This window comes from Heterodontus francisci, chromosome 20 (genome assembly GCF_036365525.1).
Source record: "Heterodontus francisci isolate sHetFra1 chromosome 20, sHetFra1.hap1, whole genome shotgun sequence".
NCBI lineage: Eukaryota > Metazoa > Chordata > Chondrichthyes > Heterodontiformes > Heterodontidae > Heterodontus > Heterodontus francisci.
Window position 1 is genome coordinate 17,885,372 of NC_090390.1, and position 17,047 is coordinate 17,902,418.

General features: G+C 44.9%; 1 protein-coding gene across 1 annotated transcript in view; it reads right to left on the reverse strand.

Annotated features, from left to right (window-relative positions):
* The window catches only part of mypn (myopalladin), a 414,790-nt gene that overhangs the window by 219,345 nt on the left and 178,398 nt on the right, over window positions 1–17,047 (reverse strand). The window contains exon 7 of the mRNA XM_068052409.1: window positions 5,623–5,646. Within this exon, the coding sequence (XP_067908510.1) occupies window positions 5,623–5,646 (24 nt within the window). The remainder of the gene's footprint in view (window positions 1–5,622; window positions 5,647–17,047) is intronic.

The following is a 17,047-nucleotide window of genomic DNA, read 5'->3' on the forward strand; positions in this document are numbered from 1 at the left end:
TGTCCACAAAAAGCAGGACAAATCCAATCCAGCCAATTACCGCCCCATCAGTCTACTCCCAATCAGCAAAGTGATGGAAGGTGTCATCGATAGTGCTATCAAATGGCACTTACTCAGCAATAATATGTTCAGGGATGCTTAATTTGGGTTCCACCGGGACCAGTCGGCTGCAGACCTCATTACAGCCTTTGTGCAAATATGGACAAAAGAGCTGAATTCGGGAGGTGCAGCGAGGTGTGAGTGACTGCCCTTGACACCATTTGGCCATATGTGACATCAAGGAGCCCTAGTAGAATTGAAGTCAATGGGAATCGGGGTAACCTTTACACTGGTTGGAGTCATACCTAGCACAAAGAAAGATGTTTGTGGATGTTGAAGGGCAAACATGTCAGCCCCGATGCATTGCTGCAAGAGTTCCTCAGTGCAGTCTGCTAGGCCCAATGATCTTAAGCTGTTTCATCAATGATCTTCCCTCCATCATAAGGTCAGAAGTGTGGATGTTTGCTAGTGATTTCACAGTTTTCAGTTCCATTTGCAATTCCTCAGATAATAAAGAAGTCTGCGCCTGCATGCAGCAAGACCAGGACAACATCCAGGCTTGGGCTGATAAGTGGCAAGTAACGATCGTATCACACAAGTGCCAGGCAATGACTATCTCCAACAGGAGAGAATCTAACCATCTCCTTTTGATGTTCAATGTCATTATCATTATGAATCCCCTACCATCAACACCCTGGGGGGCTATCATTGACCAGAAACTTAACTGGCCAACCACATAAATGCTGTGACTAATCAGCAGACATTAGGCTGGTTTTCCTGCAGCGAGTGACTCACCTCATGACTCCCAAAGGTCTTTCCACCACCTGCAAGGCACAATTCAGGATTGTGATAGAATATTCTTCATTTATCTGGATGGGTGCAGCTCCAACAACTTTCAAGAAGCTCGACACCATCCAAGACAAAACAGTCTGCTTGACTGGCACTCCATTTACCAGCTTTAACATTCACTCCCTCTATCACCAGTGCACAGTAGCTGCAGTGTGTACCATCAACAAGATACATTGGGGCAACTTGCCAAGGCTTCTTTGATAGCACCTCCCAAACCCTTGACCTCTATCACCTGGAAGAACAGGAGCAGCAGGCACATGGGAAAACCATCATTTCCAAAGTCCTCTGCATGTCACACACTCAACCTTTCGTGAAAAGATATTGCCGTTCCTTCATTGTCACTGGGTCAAATTCCTGGAACTCTATGCCTAACAGCGCTGTGTAGAAAAGTCCATTATTGGATGTACACTTGTGGCTCATGAGGGGAAGATAACTTGGGCAAAGGTGGAAATGATGAGAGTGCTTGAACAGGAAATACTGGATGATATTTAGCCCGTGGTATGATGGGAATTAATAAAGAATGAAATTATTATATCTGTGGGGGTGGAGAAATGGCATTGTATTTTTTAAATTAAGTATTGCCCATTCTATATTATTTACACTTTTGTGCATTTAATATGTTCAATTGAAATGTCTTTGCTGTTTTAGCAGAGCTGCTTATTATAAACAGGTTAAAATAGAATGCAAAAATTTCAGATGAATGTATTAAGTCTTCATACATTGTTATCCGGCAGGCCAGAATCTTTTTTTGATTCTGTAAAGTGAAATGCTTCACTTGCAAATCAATCATAAATGTTTCAAACTATGGCAGTATAGTACATCCTGCGTGACCACATAGAGTGCAGCAATTCAAGAAGGTGGCTCACTACTACCTTCTCAAGGGCAATTAGGAATTGGCAATAAAAAGTTAACATGTGGGCATCCCTGGCAGCAATGCAAGCAGCTGGTCTGGCGATGTGTGCCTCATCTTCATATTGCTCATCGTTCTCCTCCCTCTCCTCAATACTGTCATCATTAGAAGATGATTGATGAGTGCCTTGGTCATCATGATTTCTAATCCCCTCTGCTGTGCAACATTGTGCAGGTACTACTATGATTCTTGACACCTTCATGGCGAGTACTGAGAGTGCCTCCAGACCAATTTAGGGACCTGAAGCACATCGACAATGTGCCAAAGGCTTGATGACAGCTGGTGGTTATGTGGCTCTGGTTATAGCATTTTTGCTCCTTATTGTTAGGGTTCCTTATAGGCATCCTAAGCCAAGTTTGAAGGGGGAGTATGCCTTGTCTCCACTGAACCTGGTAAGAAGAGGTCTGGAATGTTGGATTGCTGCAGTATAAAGGCATTATGATAGCTGCCAAGGAATTTGGCACAGACCTGCATGAATCTCTTGTGGTTGAAAATCAGCTGTACTTTGATGAATTGAAGCCCCTTGCAGCCCATGAAAACTCTTGGTTGATAGTAGGAGAAATAGCAGAGGCATTGGTCACAATATTCCAATCCTCATTGGATGCAGGCATAGTGCTGGAGGGTTGCTAACGTTACACTACTATTCAAGAAAGGGGAAAGAAATAAAACAGGAAGCTGTAGGCAAGTCCACCAAACATCAGTGGTGGAAAAGTTATTGGAAACCATTGTCAAGGCCAAAATAAGCTTTCATTTGGCAATGCTTGTGTTAATCAAGGATGCCCATGGATTTGTTAAAGGCAAATCCTGTGTGACTAACTTGATTGAATTCTATGATGAGGTAACAGAGAACATTGATCAAAGCATTGCAGTGGATAATTATATACAGACTTTAGGAGGACATGCAACTGAGTGCCACATAGGAGGCTTATTAAGAAGATCGAAGCTCATGGAATTAAGGGGAAAATGGTGGTATGGATGCGGAATTGGTTCAGTGGCAGGAGGCAGAGGGATGAATGGTTTTTTTTCAGACTGGGAAGTAGTTTGCAGTGGTGTTCAAGGGTCACTTTTGGATCCATTACTCTTTTTAATTTTTCAAAGTAGCCTAGACTTGGGTGTGAGGAGCAGCATTATAGTTCGCAGATGGTACAAAAACGTGGCAAAGTAGTAGATGGTAATGAGGATAGTTAGAGGCTTCAGGATGACACAGGATGGTGAAATGCGCAGAAGCCTGGCAACTTCTTCAATGTGGAGAAGTTTGAAGTGATGCACTTTGGGAGGACTAATAAAGAAAGACAGTTTACTATAAATTTGAAAAGTGAAAATAGCAGAGAGACCATGGTGTTCTTATACAAAAATCCTTAAAGGTGGCAGGACAAGATGATAAGGTGGTGAAAAAACCAAATGGGTTACTTGGGTTTAGAAATAGAGGAATAGAATATAAAAGCAAAGAGATGATGCTAGAACTTTATAAATGACTGGTTAGGCCTCAGCTGGAGTATTGTGGACAATTCTGGGCACCACACTTCAGGAAAGATGTAAGGACCTGAGAAAGGGCACATAGGAGGTTTACCAGGATATTACCAGGGATGAGGAATTTTGTTTACGAGGAAATGCAGGAAAAGTTAGGAAAGCTGTCCTTGAAGCAGAAAAGCTGAAGAGATTATCTAATATTGGTTTTCAAAATGAGAGGTTTAGATAGAGTAAATAGAGACAAACTATTTCCTCTGGCGAGTGGCTTAGTCAAAAGATCTAGAGGGGAGATAAGAAGAAATGTTTTCATTCAAAGTTGTCAGGATCTGGAATGGTCTATGTCAAAAGGTGGTGGAAGCTGATTGCGTAAATAGTTTTAATAGGGAATTGGCCAGGTGTTTGAGGATTAGGAACTGGCAGGGTTATGGACAAAACACGGGAATGCGAGACTGAGCATGACTGCTCTTTCAAAGAGCCAGCATAGGCTAAATGGTCTCCATCTGTGCTTTATGATTCTATGTGGTGGTCCTTGGATTGACACATATGTGCAATCACTAGCACCATGCATCTGTGTGATTCCAGCCAGAGGCCTTTTCATTCTGGCTATTGTCATCTGTTGAGAAGTTGACATCTGTGGAGAAGTTAACATCTATGCCTGCCTTACACATTTATGTGCAGACGACTGAGGGACCCTAGTGATGTCTCCAGTGGAGCACTGAAAGGAGACAGAGGCAAAGAAATTGAGGCCAATGGTGACCTTTACAGTGACGGGCAATGTGTTGTTTGAGGTCAAAATTCTCCTCAATGTTCTTTCTGACAGTGTCTGGCAAACCACCACCCCCCACCTGCCAAGACTGAGGCACACATTATTTCGCCACATGAACATTAAAACTTAAAATTGTGGCTGGAAAGAAAGCAGCGCCTATCACAAGGAGTTGCCAAGCCTCTGACTGGAAAGACATGTGCATAGTAACAGACTGTACTTGGAACGGACAAAGGAGTCACTCCCTGCTCCAATTTAATCCACAATGTATTTTTGATTACCAGACGTTGAAGCATTCCGGGTTAACTACTAAGATGGCCGAATACACAGACAGACATGGTCAGACCAGTTTAGCTAACTGACTGTTGGAGTTTTATTGAATTTGAACTGACCACAAGGTTAAAACCCAGAAAGCTGTTTTCTCCTGGACTGAGAACATCTCTCTCCTGTCTGCTCTCATCTCGCTCTCACCAACTTCGGAAACCATTGAAGACATATGAACCCCAAGAGAGAGAAGTCTCCTACAGTGAACAAGGTTTAAGAAGAATACTGGGCCCCAATGAAAAGCAGGACTACCTACAATCAAGGACCCTACAGCGTGCTCAAAGCACAGTAACAAACCCCTCTTCAGAGTTTGCCTCAAACCTCTCCATTTTATTTTTCTTCTCTTTTCTGTCTCTATTTGCATGTGCGTATCGCATATGCATGCTAGCGTGGGGCGCGGTGTGCGTCTATAGGCTTTAACCGAATTAAAGTTTAAGTAAGTTTAATAAATTTCACTTTTCTTCTTTAAACCTAAGAAAACCTGATGTGTTCATTTCTTTGCCTTATAATTGGAAAGTGGTGAACAAGGATTCACCAAGGGGGAGCTCAAAACACAGTGTGTTTAAAATTAAACCCTGGTAAAATAAGACCAGATAAAGACAGTAATAGACCCCTAGACCCCTTTCTCACCTAGTCGTCACAGATAGCCAGACTGAAGAAATGAACGCTGACATTACTGCCAAGGGTAATCTCCCTTTGCTGGATACATATATCTAGATATGAATAAATTCAACACTACTGGGCACCCAGCACACACAAAGGGAGTGCACATTGGAAATAGGATTACAGATCTATTGCCCCCATGCCACCGCCAATTCTCGTACCTATGCTCTCTTAAGTGAGGCTTCCTTGCCCTGCTTCCCAGAGTACAAGTTCATCCTATAATGTAGAGTCTTACTCCACTTAACTGTCAACATAGGCACTGAATTTGCATTTACACTATAACTGCAGCATTACTGTGCATTGTACACCATTACTCACCTCAAAGTGTATATGTGCTGCTGAAAATTATCGTGACTTGACCGATGGTACCAAAGTCTTCCTTCATTTCTATAAAAAGCTGGAGGCATACTTATCAGACCCTATCCTTTTTTCAGTTTGTTTCCAGTTTCACCCTGTTATTGTACAAGTAAATATACAAGAAAAAAAGCAAGTGGCCGTTTCCCCTCCCTTTAAAAAGTTTGTGAACCTTTCTACTTATGGCCAGCTTTGTCTAAGTGTCTACTCAACAAAAATGACAAAAGCCCCAAAATGTGAAGCCACTTACCTGAATCACTCATTGACCGTGGCTCTAAATAAATAACAGGGAAACAGAAAAAGGAAAAGGTAAAGAAAATAAGTTATTAATTCAGATTTTTTCATTTGGACAACATTTTTCAAAGAAAAATAAAACAATAATAACAATATAAAATAAATGGTACAATTCTAAAGGGGATGCAGGAGCAGAGGGACCTGGGTGTATATGTCATAAGTCATTGAAGGTGGCAGGACTGGTTGAGAAAACGGTTAATAACGCATAGAGTATCCTGCTGGGATTTGTTAATAGGGGCATAGAGTACAAGAGCAAGGAGCTTCTGTTGAACTTAAACTTATTTGAAGTTATTGACAGTATTTCGGCCTCACTTGGAGCCATGTTTTAGGAAAGATGTGAGGGCATTAGAGAGGGTGCAGAAAAGATTCATGAGAATGGTTCCAGGGATTAGGAATTTCAGTTATGAAGATAAAAGTTGGGACTGTTTTCTTTGAAGAAGAGAAGGCTGAGAGGTGATTTGATAGAGGTATTCATAATCATGAGGGATCTGGACAGAGTTGATAGAGAAAAACTGTTCCCACTCATGAAAGGATCGTGAACGAGAAAGCACAGATTTAAAGTAATTGATAAAAGAAGCAAAAGTGACATGAGGAAAAAAAATTTCATGCAGCGAGTGGTTAAGGTCTGGAATGCGTTGCCTGTGAGTGTGCTGCAGGCAGGTTCAATTGAAGCATTCAAAAGGGAATTAGACTGTTATATGAAAAGGAAGAATGTGCAATGTGATGGGGAGAAGGCGGGGGAGTGGCACGAGGTGAATTGCTTTTTCGGAGAGCTGATGCAGACACGATGGGCTGAATGGCCTCCTTCTGCATTGTAAAAATTCTGTGTTTCTGAACAGGCAAGATTTACAGACTAAAAACATAAATGTAGCTTTGGCAAATTTAAATTCAATTGAATCTGCCAAGGCTTTTGGAATGGTTTTAAGGTGACAAATTTGAAAATATTTTACGTGTTGTCAAAATAGTATGTTTTCAAACCGGGAACATAGCATTGTGGCAATGTTACTGGACTAATAATCCAAAGGCCTGGACTAACGCTTTGGAGACATAAGTTCAAATCACACCACAGCAGTTGGGCAATTTAAATTCAATTAATTAAATAAATCTGGAATAAAAAGCTACTATCAGCAATGATGACCATGAAACTACCAGATTGTCATATAAAAAAATCAGTTCACTAATGTCCTTTAGGGAAGGAAATCTGCCAACCTTACTCAGTCTGGGCTACATGTGACTCCAGACCTTTAGCAATGTGATTGACTCTTAACAGCCCTCTCATGTGGCCTAGCAAACCACTCAGTTGTATCAAACCGCTGCAGGAAATCTAAGAAGAATCAAACTGGACAGACCATTTAGCATCGACCTAGGCACCGGATACAACAAAGGCACACCCTGCCCAGTCAACCCTGCAAAGACCTCCTCACTAGCTTCTGGGCACTTATGCCAAATTTGGAGAGGTGTCCCACAGACTAGATAAATAACAGCTTGGCATATTCATACTCACAGAATCATACCTTTCAGCCAATGTGCCAGCCTCCTCCAGCATCATCCCTGGATATGTCCTGTCCCACCAGCAGGACAGACCACCAGAAGTGACAGCACAGTGGTATACAGTAAGCAGGGAGTGACCCTGGGAGTCCTCAACATTGACTACGGACCCAATGAAGTCATCAGGTCAAACATGAGCAAGGAAACTTCCTGCTGATTACCACATACTGCCTTCCCTCAACTGATGAATCAGTGCTCCTCCATGTTGAACACCACTTGGAAGAGGCACTGAGGGTAGCAACGGCACAGAATATGCTCTGGGTAGTAGATTTCAATGTCCGTTGCCAAGAGTGGCTCAGTAGCACCACTACTAAATGAACTGTCCAAGCCCTGAAGGACATAGCTACCAGACTGGGCATGCAGCAGGTGGTGGGAGAACCAACATGAAGGAAAAACCTACTTGACCCCATCATCACCAATCTACCTATTGCAGATGCATGATAGCATCGGTAGGAATGACCATCGCACAGTACTCGTGAAGACAAAGTCCTGTCGTCACACTGAGGAGACCCACCATCATGTTGTGTGGCACTACTACAGTGCTAAATTGAATAGATTCAGAACAGATCTAGCAGCTCAAATCTAGGCATCCATGAGATGCAATGAGATCAGCACCAGCAGAATTATGCTCCACCAGAAAGTGTAACCTCATGGCTTGACAGATCCCTCACCCTACAATTATCATCAAGCCAAAGGACCAATCCTGGCTCAATAAGGAGTGTTGGAGGGCACACCAGGAGCAGCTCCAGGCATACCTAAAAAAGAACTACCAAACTGGTGCATATACACCACAGGACTACAAGCTTGCTAAACAGCAGAAGTAACATACTACAGACAGAGCCAAGTGATCCCATGGCCAACAGATCAGATCAAAGTTCTACAGTCCTGCTACATCCAGTCATGAGTGGTGGTGGACAATTAAACAGCTAACAAGAGCAGGAAGCTCCACGAACAACCCCATTCTCAATGATGCGGGAGCCCAGCTTGCCAGTGCAAAAGGCAAGGCTGAAATACATGCAACAATCTTCAACCAGAAGTGCCAAGTGGATGATTCAGCTGGGCTTCCTCCTTAGGTCATCAGCATCACAGATGCCATCTTCACCCAATTTGATTCACTCCACATGATATCACGATGTGGTTGAGCACACTGAAGCTTCAAGGCTGTAGGCACTAACAACATTCGGAGCTAGTGCTGAAGACATGCTTCAGTACTAGCCTCGCCCCTAGACAAGCTATACCAGTATAGTCACAACACTGACATCTAGCCGACGACATGGAAAATTGCCCAGAAATGTCCCATCTCCAAAAAGCAGGACAAATCTAATCTGGCCAATTACCACCCCATCAGTCTACTCTCAATCATCAGCAAAGTGATGGAAAGTGTCATTGACAGTGCTATCAAGCAGCATTTGGTCAGTAATAACCTGCCCACCTCTGCTCTGTTTGGGTTCCGTCGGGGCCACTGGGCTCCAGACCATATTACAGCCTTGGCCTAAGTATGGACAAAAGAGCTGATTTCCAGAGGTGAGGTGACAGTGATTGCCCTTGGCATCAAGACAGCATTTGACCAAATGTGGAATCAAGGCGCCCTAGTAAAATTGAAGTCAATGTGAAACAAGGGGAAAACTCTCCACTGGCTGTAGTCATACCTAGCACAAAGGAAGATGGTTGTGGTTGTTGGAGGCCAATCATCTCAGCCCCAGGACATCACTGCAGGAGTCCCTCAGGGCAGTGTCCTAGGCCCAACCATCTTCAGCTCCTTCAGCACTGACCTTCCCTTCATCATGAGTTCAGAAGTAGGGATATTCACTGATGATTGCACAGTGTTGAGCTCCATTCGTAACTCCTCAGACGATGAAGCATTTGGTGCCCACATGCAGCAATACCTGAACAATATTCAGGCTTGAGCTAATCAGTGTCAACTAACATTTGTGTCACAAAAATGCCAGGCAATGACCATCTCTAACTGGAGAGAACTTAACTATCGCCCCTTGATGTTCTACAACATTTATATCGCTGAATCCCCAACCACCAACATCCTGGAGGTTACCATTGACCAGAAACTTAACTGGACCAGACACAAGACCAGGACAGAGCTGAGAATTCTGTGGCAAGTAACTCACCTCCTGACTCCCCAAAGCCTGTCCACATCTACAAGGCACAAGTCAGGAGTGTGATGAAATACTCTTCATTTTCCTGAATCCAACAATACTCAAGAAGCTCAACACCATCCAGGACAAAACAGCTCACTGGATCACACCCCATCCACCACCTTAATTATTCACTCCCACCTTCACACCAAACCCTGTCACCAGGTTTCTTGGAGGCACCCAAGATCACGTCGTTGGCACCAGCTGGACCTCATCGTCACAAGGCGAGCCTCTTTAAACAGCGTTCAAATCACAAGCAGCTTCCACAGTGTGGACTGCGACACCGACCACTCCCTGGTGTGCAGCAAGATTAGCCTCAAACCAAAGAAGCTACATCACTCCAAGCAGAAGGGCCGCCCGCGCATCAACACGAGCAGAATTTCTTATCCACAGCTGTTACGTAAGTTTCTAAATTCACTTGAAAAAGCCCTTCAAAACACTCCTACAGGGGATGCAGAGACCAAGTGGGCCCACATCAGAGACGCCATCTATGACTCAGCAATGACCACCTATGGCAAACGTGTGAAGCGGAATGCAGACAGGTTTCAATCTCACATTGAAGAGCTGGAACCTGTCATAGCCACTAAGCGCATTGCACTGCTGAACTACAAGAAAGCCCCCAGTGAGTTAACATCCGTAGCACTTAAAGCAGCCAGAAGCACAAAGAACAGCCAGGCGCTGCGCAAATGACTACTGGCAACACCTATGCAGTCATATTCAGCTGGCCTTTGACACAGGAAACATCAGAGGAATGTATGATGGCATTAAGAGAGCTTTTGGGCCAACCATCAAGAAGATTGCCCCCCTCAAATCTAAATCAGGGGACATAATCAATGACCAACGCAAGCAAATGGACCGCTGAGTGGAACACTACCTAGAACTGTACTCCAGGGAAAATGTTGTCACTGAGACCGCCCTCAATGCAGCCCAGTCTCTGCCAGTCATGGATGAGCTGGATGAACAGCCAACAAAATCGGAACTCCAGTGATGCCATTGATTCTCCAGCCAGCGGAAAAGCACCTGGGAAGGACGGCATTACCCCTGAAATCATCAAGAGTGCCAAGCCTGCTATACTTTCAGCACTGTACGAACTGCTTTGCCTGTGCTGGGACGAGGGAGCAGTACCTCAGGACATGCGCAATGCCAATATCATCACCCTCTATAAAAACAATGGTGACCGCGGTGACTGCAACAACTACCGTGGAAACTCCTTGCTCAGCATAGTGGGGAAAGTCTTCGCTCAAGTCGCTTTAAACAGGCTCCAGAAGCTGGCTGAGCGTGTCTACCCTGAGGCACAGTGTGGCTTTCGAGCAGGGAGATCCACCATTGACATGCTGTTCTCCCTTCGCCAGCTACAGGAGAAATGCCGTGAACAACAGATGCCCCTCTACGTTGCTTTCATTGATCTCACCAAAGCCTCTGACCTCGTCTGCAGACGTGGTCTCTTCAGACTACTAGATAAGATCGGATGTCCACCAAAGCTACTAAGTATCATCACCTCATTCCATGACAAAATGAAAGGCACAATTCAGGATAGCGGCACCTCATCAGACCCCTTTCCTATCCTGAGTAGCGTGAAACAGGGCTGTGTTCTCGCACCTACACTGTTTGGGATCTTCTTCTCCCTTCTGCTCTCACATGCATTCAAGTCTCCAGAAGAAGGAATTTTCCTCCACATAAGATCTGGTGGCAGGTTGTTCAACCTTGCCCATCTAAGAGCGAAGACCAAAGTATGGAAAGTCCTCATCAGGGAACTCCTCTTTGCTGACGATGCTGCATTAACATCTCACTCTGAAGAGTGTCTGCAGTCTCATCGACAGGATTGCAGCTGCCTGCAACGAATTTGGCCTAACCATCAGCCTTAAGAAAACGAACATCATGGGACAGGACGTCAGAAATGCTCCATCCATCAATATCGGCGACCACGCTCTGGAAGTGGTTCAAGAGTTCACCTACCTAGGCTCAACTATCACCAGTAACCTGTCTCTCGATGCAGAAATCAACAAGCGCATGGGAAAGGCGTCCACTGCTATGTCCAGACTGGCCAAGAGAGTGTGGGAAAATGGTGCACTGACACGGAACACAAAAGTCTGAGTGTATCAAGCCTGTGTCCTCAGTACCTTGCTGTACGGCAGCAAGGCCTGGACAACGTACATCAGCCAAGAGCGACGTCTCAATTCATTCCATCTTCGCTGCCTCCGGAGAATCCTCGGCATCAGGTGGCAGGACCGTAGCTCCAACACAGAAGACCTCGAGGCGGCCAACATCCCCAGCATATACACCCTACTAAGCCAGCGGCGCCTGAGATGGCTTGGCCACGTGAGCCGCATGGAAGATGGCAGGATCCCCAAGGACACATTGTACAGCGAGCTCGTCACTGGTATCAGACCCACCGGCCGTTCTTGTCTCCGCTTTAAAGACGTCTGCAAACGCGACATGAAGTCCTGTGACATTGATCACAAGTTGTGGGAGTCAGTTGCCAGCGATTGCCAGAGCTGGCGGGCAACCATAAAGGTGGGGCACCATAAAGGCGGGGCTAAAGCGTGGCAAGTCGAAGAGACTTAGCAGTTGGCAGGAAAAAAGACAGAAGCGCAAGGAGCGAGCCAACTGTGTAACAGCCCCGACAACCAATTTTATCTGCAGCACCTGTGGAAGAGTCTGTCACTCGAGAATTGATCTTTCTAGCCACTCCAGGCGCTGCTTCACAAACCACTGACCACCTCCAGGCGCATACCCATTGTCTCTCGAGACAAGGAGGTCAAACAGAAGAGAACCTCCATCAGCACACAATGACAGCAGTATGCAACATCTAAATGATGCACTGCAGCAACTCTTCAAGGCTCCTTCGACAGTACCTTCCAAACCCGCGATCTCTACCATCTAGAAGGATGAGGGCAACAGACATATGGGAACATCACCACTTGCAAGTTCCCCTTCAAGTCATGTACCATCCTAACTTGGAACTATATTGTTGTTCCTTCACTGTCACGGGGTCAAATTTCTAGAATTCCCTCCCTAACAGCACTGTGAGTGTATCTACATCATAAGGACTGCAATGGTTCAAGGAAGTGGATCACCACCACCACCACCTTCTGAAGGGTAATTAGGGATGGGCAACAAATGCTGGTTTTGCAGGGATGCCCACAACCCCATAAAAAAATTAGAATCACTGATGGTGGACCTCCTGTGGCATTGCTCATGGCAAGGCAGCTGATTGTGCAGTAGTCTTTATAAAACAATGTATTATTCTGTTACTGAGGTGCAATTCTTCAAACCAGTTGCCCCTCTTCAAGGAAACAAATCTAATTTTAGCCTGACGTCATCTGGGTTTAATTGCAGAATTGGAAAATTTGTATATTGGTACTTGGAGTTACAACTCAGGTCACTTGCAGTGAAGAATAGAACATATACTTAAAAGCTTTTACTTACAGAAACACACATTGCATGTTGCGCACCTCCAACCAACAACCACACTTTTAGCTGCTCTTACATACATGAGCACCGGTGAGTCCCCAATTAACATCCACTGCCTGAATACAATTAACACCCAATTGATACTTGGACAGGTCATGGGAAACCAACATAAAATTAAAGACTCAATTCCTTTCTTAATATCCATTTGACACTTTATACTGGAACAGTCTCAAATTCTTTACAAAATAATTTACAGCTATCTCTCTTTTTGACCAAACTTGCAGCTGAACCATATAATTATGGAAGAATGTTATGATCTATCACTGGTCTCAAAGACCATGCTAATTAAAGTAAAGAATTAAAGTAAAAACAGGTTTAATTTTCTGGGGGAAATATTTTGTTAAATATTCCTGAAATCGTAACAAAAGATGAGACTTGCAATGATACAATTTTTATTTGGTACTTTATTCACTGCGCAGAGCTCTACAGAATAATGAGCCAGGAAGATTCAGCAGTAAACAGTCTACTCCCGGGCCTTATTGCTATTGCTCTGCACCTTTAAAGGTTGTAGGAAAGGCTGTTAAAAAGGCCGATGGAATGTTTACCTTTATAAACGGAGGATTAGAGTGTAAAATCAAGGAAGTTATGTTAAACCTTTATAAATCACTGTTTAGGCCTCAATTGGAGTATTTTGTCCCATTCTGAACAACACGTTTTCGGAAGGATGTCAGGACCTTAGAATGGGTGCAAAGGAGATGGACCAGAATGATTTAAGATAATTAACAAAAGAACCAGACCTGAGATGAGGAGACTGTTTTAGTGTAGCGAGTTGTTATGATCTGGAGTGCATTGCCTGAAAGCGTGGCGGAAACAGATTCAATATTAACCTTCAAAAGGGAATTGGATAAACACTTGAAAAGGAAAACAATTGCAGGGCTAAGGGGAAAGAACAGGGAAATGGAATCAATTGGACAGCTCTACCAAAGAGCTGGCGCAGGCATGATGGATCAAATGGCCTCCTTCTGTGCTGTATCATTTTTTGTTGTATTTTAAAAGGAAGAATATATAAGGAAAGGGAAAATAGCATGAGGGTAAATAGCTCCAGTTGAACAGACAGCACCAGCAAAGGTAGGATGGACTGAATGGTCTCCTTCTGTTTTGGAACTAGTATAAATCTCCAGAATTATGTAAAGCACAATTAATGTAAACAAAAGGGATTGATACTATTCTCATTAACTTTTATAAATTCATAAAATGATGAAGGACAGGAGGCCATTCAGTATATTTTGCCTGTGCCAGCTCTTTGAAAAAGCTACCTAATTAGTCCCATTCCAGTGCCCTTTCGCCAAAGCTAGATGGGGCCCTGCCAGTGATTTATAGACATTTGGCATAACTTCCTTACCTTTGTACTCTATGCTACTGTTTATACAGCCAAAGAGGAGAGGCAGTGGCATAGTGGTAATGTCATTAGACAAGTAACCCAGAGACCCAGGTTAATGCTCTGGTGACATGGATTCGAATCCTACCATGGCAGATGGTGGAATTTGAATTCAATTAATTAAAAAAATCTGAAATTAAAAAGCTAGTCTAGTGGTGATCATGAAACCATTGTCAATTGTTGTAAAAACCCATCTGGTTCACTAATGTTCTTCAGGGAAGGAAATCTGCTGTCCTTACCTGGTCTGGCCTGCATGTGACTCCAGACCCACAGCAATGTGGATGACTCTTAAGTGCCCTCTGAAATGGCCTAGCAAGCCATTCAGTGGTTTCAAACCGCTATGAAGTCTAAGAAAAGGAATGAAACCAGATGGATCACCTGGCATCGATCGAGGCACCGAAAACGATAAACCCAGCCCTGTCAACCCTGCAAAGTCCTCCTTATTAACATCTAGGAGCTTGTGCCAAAATTGGAAAAGCTGTCCCACAGACTAGTCAAGCAACAGCCTGACATAGCCATACTCACAGAATCATACCTGACAATGTCCCAGACAACACCATCACCATGCCTGCGTACGTCCTGTCCCAACAGCTGGACAGACCCACCAGAGGTGGCGGCACAGTGGTATATAGTCGGGATGGAATTTCCCCGGGAGTCCTCATCGTTGACTTCAGACCCCATGAAGTCTCATGGCATCAGGACAAACATGGGCAAGGAATCCTCCTGCTGATTACCACGTACCACCCCCACCCCGGCCACCCTTGGCTGATGAATCAGTGCTTCACCATGTTGACCACCAATTGCAAGAAGCACTGAGAGTAGCAAGGGCACAAAATGTACTCTGGGTGGGAGACTTCAATGTGCAACACGAAGAGTGGCTCGGTAGCACAACCATTGACCGAGCTGGCCCAGTCCGAAAGGACAAAGCTGCTAGACTGGGTCTGTGGCAGGTGGTGAGGGAACCAACAAGAGGGAAAAACATACTTGACCTCGTCCTCACCTGTCATCTACCTGTCACAGATTCATCTGTCCATGACAGTATTGGTCGAAGTGACCACCGCACAGTCCTTGTGGAAATGAAGTCCCGTCTTCACACTGAGGGTACCCACCATTGTGTTGCACTACCACCGTGCTAAATGGGATAGATTTCAAACAGATCTAACAACTCAAAACTGAGCAATCTGTAACCTCATGGCCTGACATATCCCCCACTCTACCATTACCATCAACCCGGGGGACCAACCCTGGTTCAATGAAGAGTGCAGGAGGGCATGCCAGGAGCAGCACCAGGCACACCTAAAAATGAGGTGTCAGCTTGGTGAAGCTACAACACAGGACTACTTGCGTGCCAAACAGCAGAAGTAGTATGCGATAGACAGAGCTAAGTGATCCCACAAACAATGGATCAAATCTAAGCTCTGCAGTCCTGCCACATCCAGTCGTGAATGGTGGTGGACAACTGACAGGAGGAGGAGGCTCCACAAACATCCCCATCCTCAATAATGGGGGAGCCCAGCACATCAGTGCAAAAGAAAAGGCTGAAGCATTTGCACCCATCTTTGGCCAGAAGTGCCAAGTGGATGATCCATCTCGGCTTCCTTCTGAGGTCCCCAGCATCACAGATGCCAGTCTTCAGCCAATCCGATTCACTCCATGTGATATCAAGAAAGGGCTGAAGGCACTGGATACTGCAAAGGCTATGGGTCCTGACAACATTCCGGTAATAGTACTGAAGACTTGTGCTCCAGAACTTGCCGCGCTCCTAGCCAAGCTGTTCCAGTACAGCTACAGCACTGGCATCTACCCTGCAATGTGGAAAATTGCCCAGGTATGTCCTGTACACAAAAGGCAGGACAAATCTGACCCGGTCAATTACCACCCTATCAGTCTACTCTCAATCATCAGCAAAGTGACGGAAGGAATTGTCAACGGTGCTATCAAGCGGCACTTGCTCAGCAATAACCTGCTCAATGACACTCAGTTTGGTTTCCACTAGGGTTATTGAGCTCCTGACCTTTTTACAGCCTTGGTCCAAACATGGACAAAAGAGCTGAACTCCTGAGGTGAGGTGAGAGTGACTGCCCTTGACATCAAGGCAGCATTTGACCGAGTATGGTATCAAGGAGCCGAGCATAACTGGAGCCATTGGGAATCAGGGAAAAACTCTCCGTTGGTTAGAGTCATACCTAGCACAAAAGAAGATAGTTGTGGCTGTTGGAGGTCTATCATCTCAGTACCAGGACATCACTGCAGGAGTTCCTCAGGATAGTGTCCTAGGTCCAACCATCTTCAGCTGTTTCATCAATAACCTTCCTTCAATCATTAGGTCAGAAGTGGGGATGTTCACTGATGATTGCACAATGTTCAGCACTACTCGCGACTCCTCAGATACTGAAGCAGCCCGTGTACATATGTAGCAAGACCTGGGCAACATCCAGGCTTGGGCTGCTAAGTGGCAAGTAACATTCACGCCACACAGGTGCCAGGCAATGACCATCTCAAACAAGAGGGAATCTAACCATCTCCTATTGACAGTCAATGGCATTACCCTTGCTGAATCCCCCACTATCAACATCCTGGGGGTCACTGTTGACCAGAAACTGAACTGGATCAGCCACATAAATGCTGTGGCTACAAGCACAGGTCAGATGCTGGGAATTCTGTTGCGAGTAACTCACCTCCTGACTCCCAAATGCCTGTCCATCATTTACATGACAAGTCAGGAATGTGATGGAATACTCTCCACTTGCCTGGGTGGGTGCAGCTCCAACAACACTCAAGAAGCTCAACAACCATCCAGGACAAAGAGCCCGCTTGATTGGCACCCCATC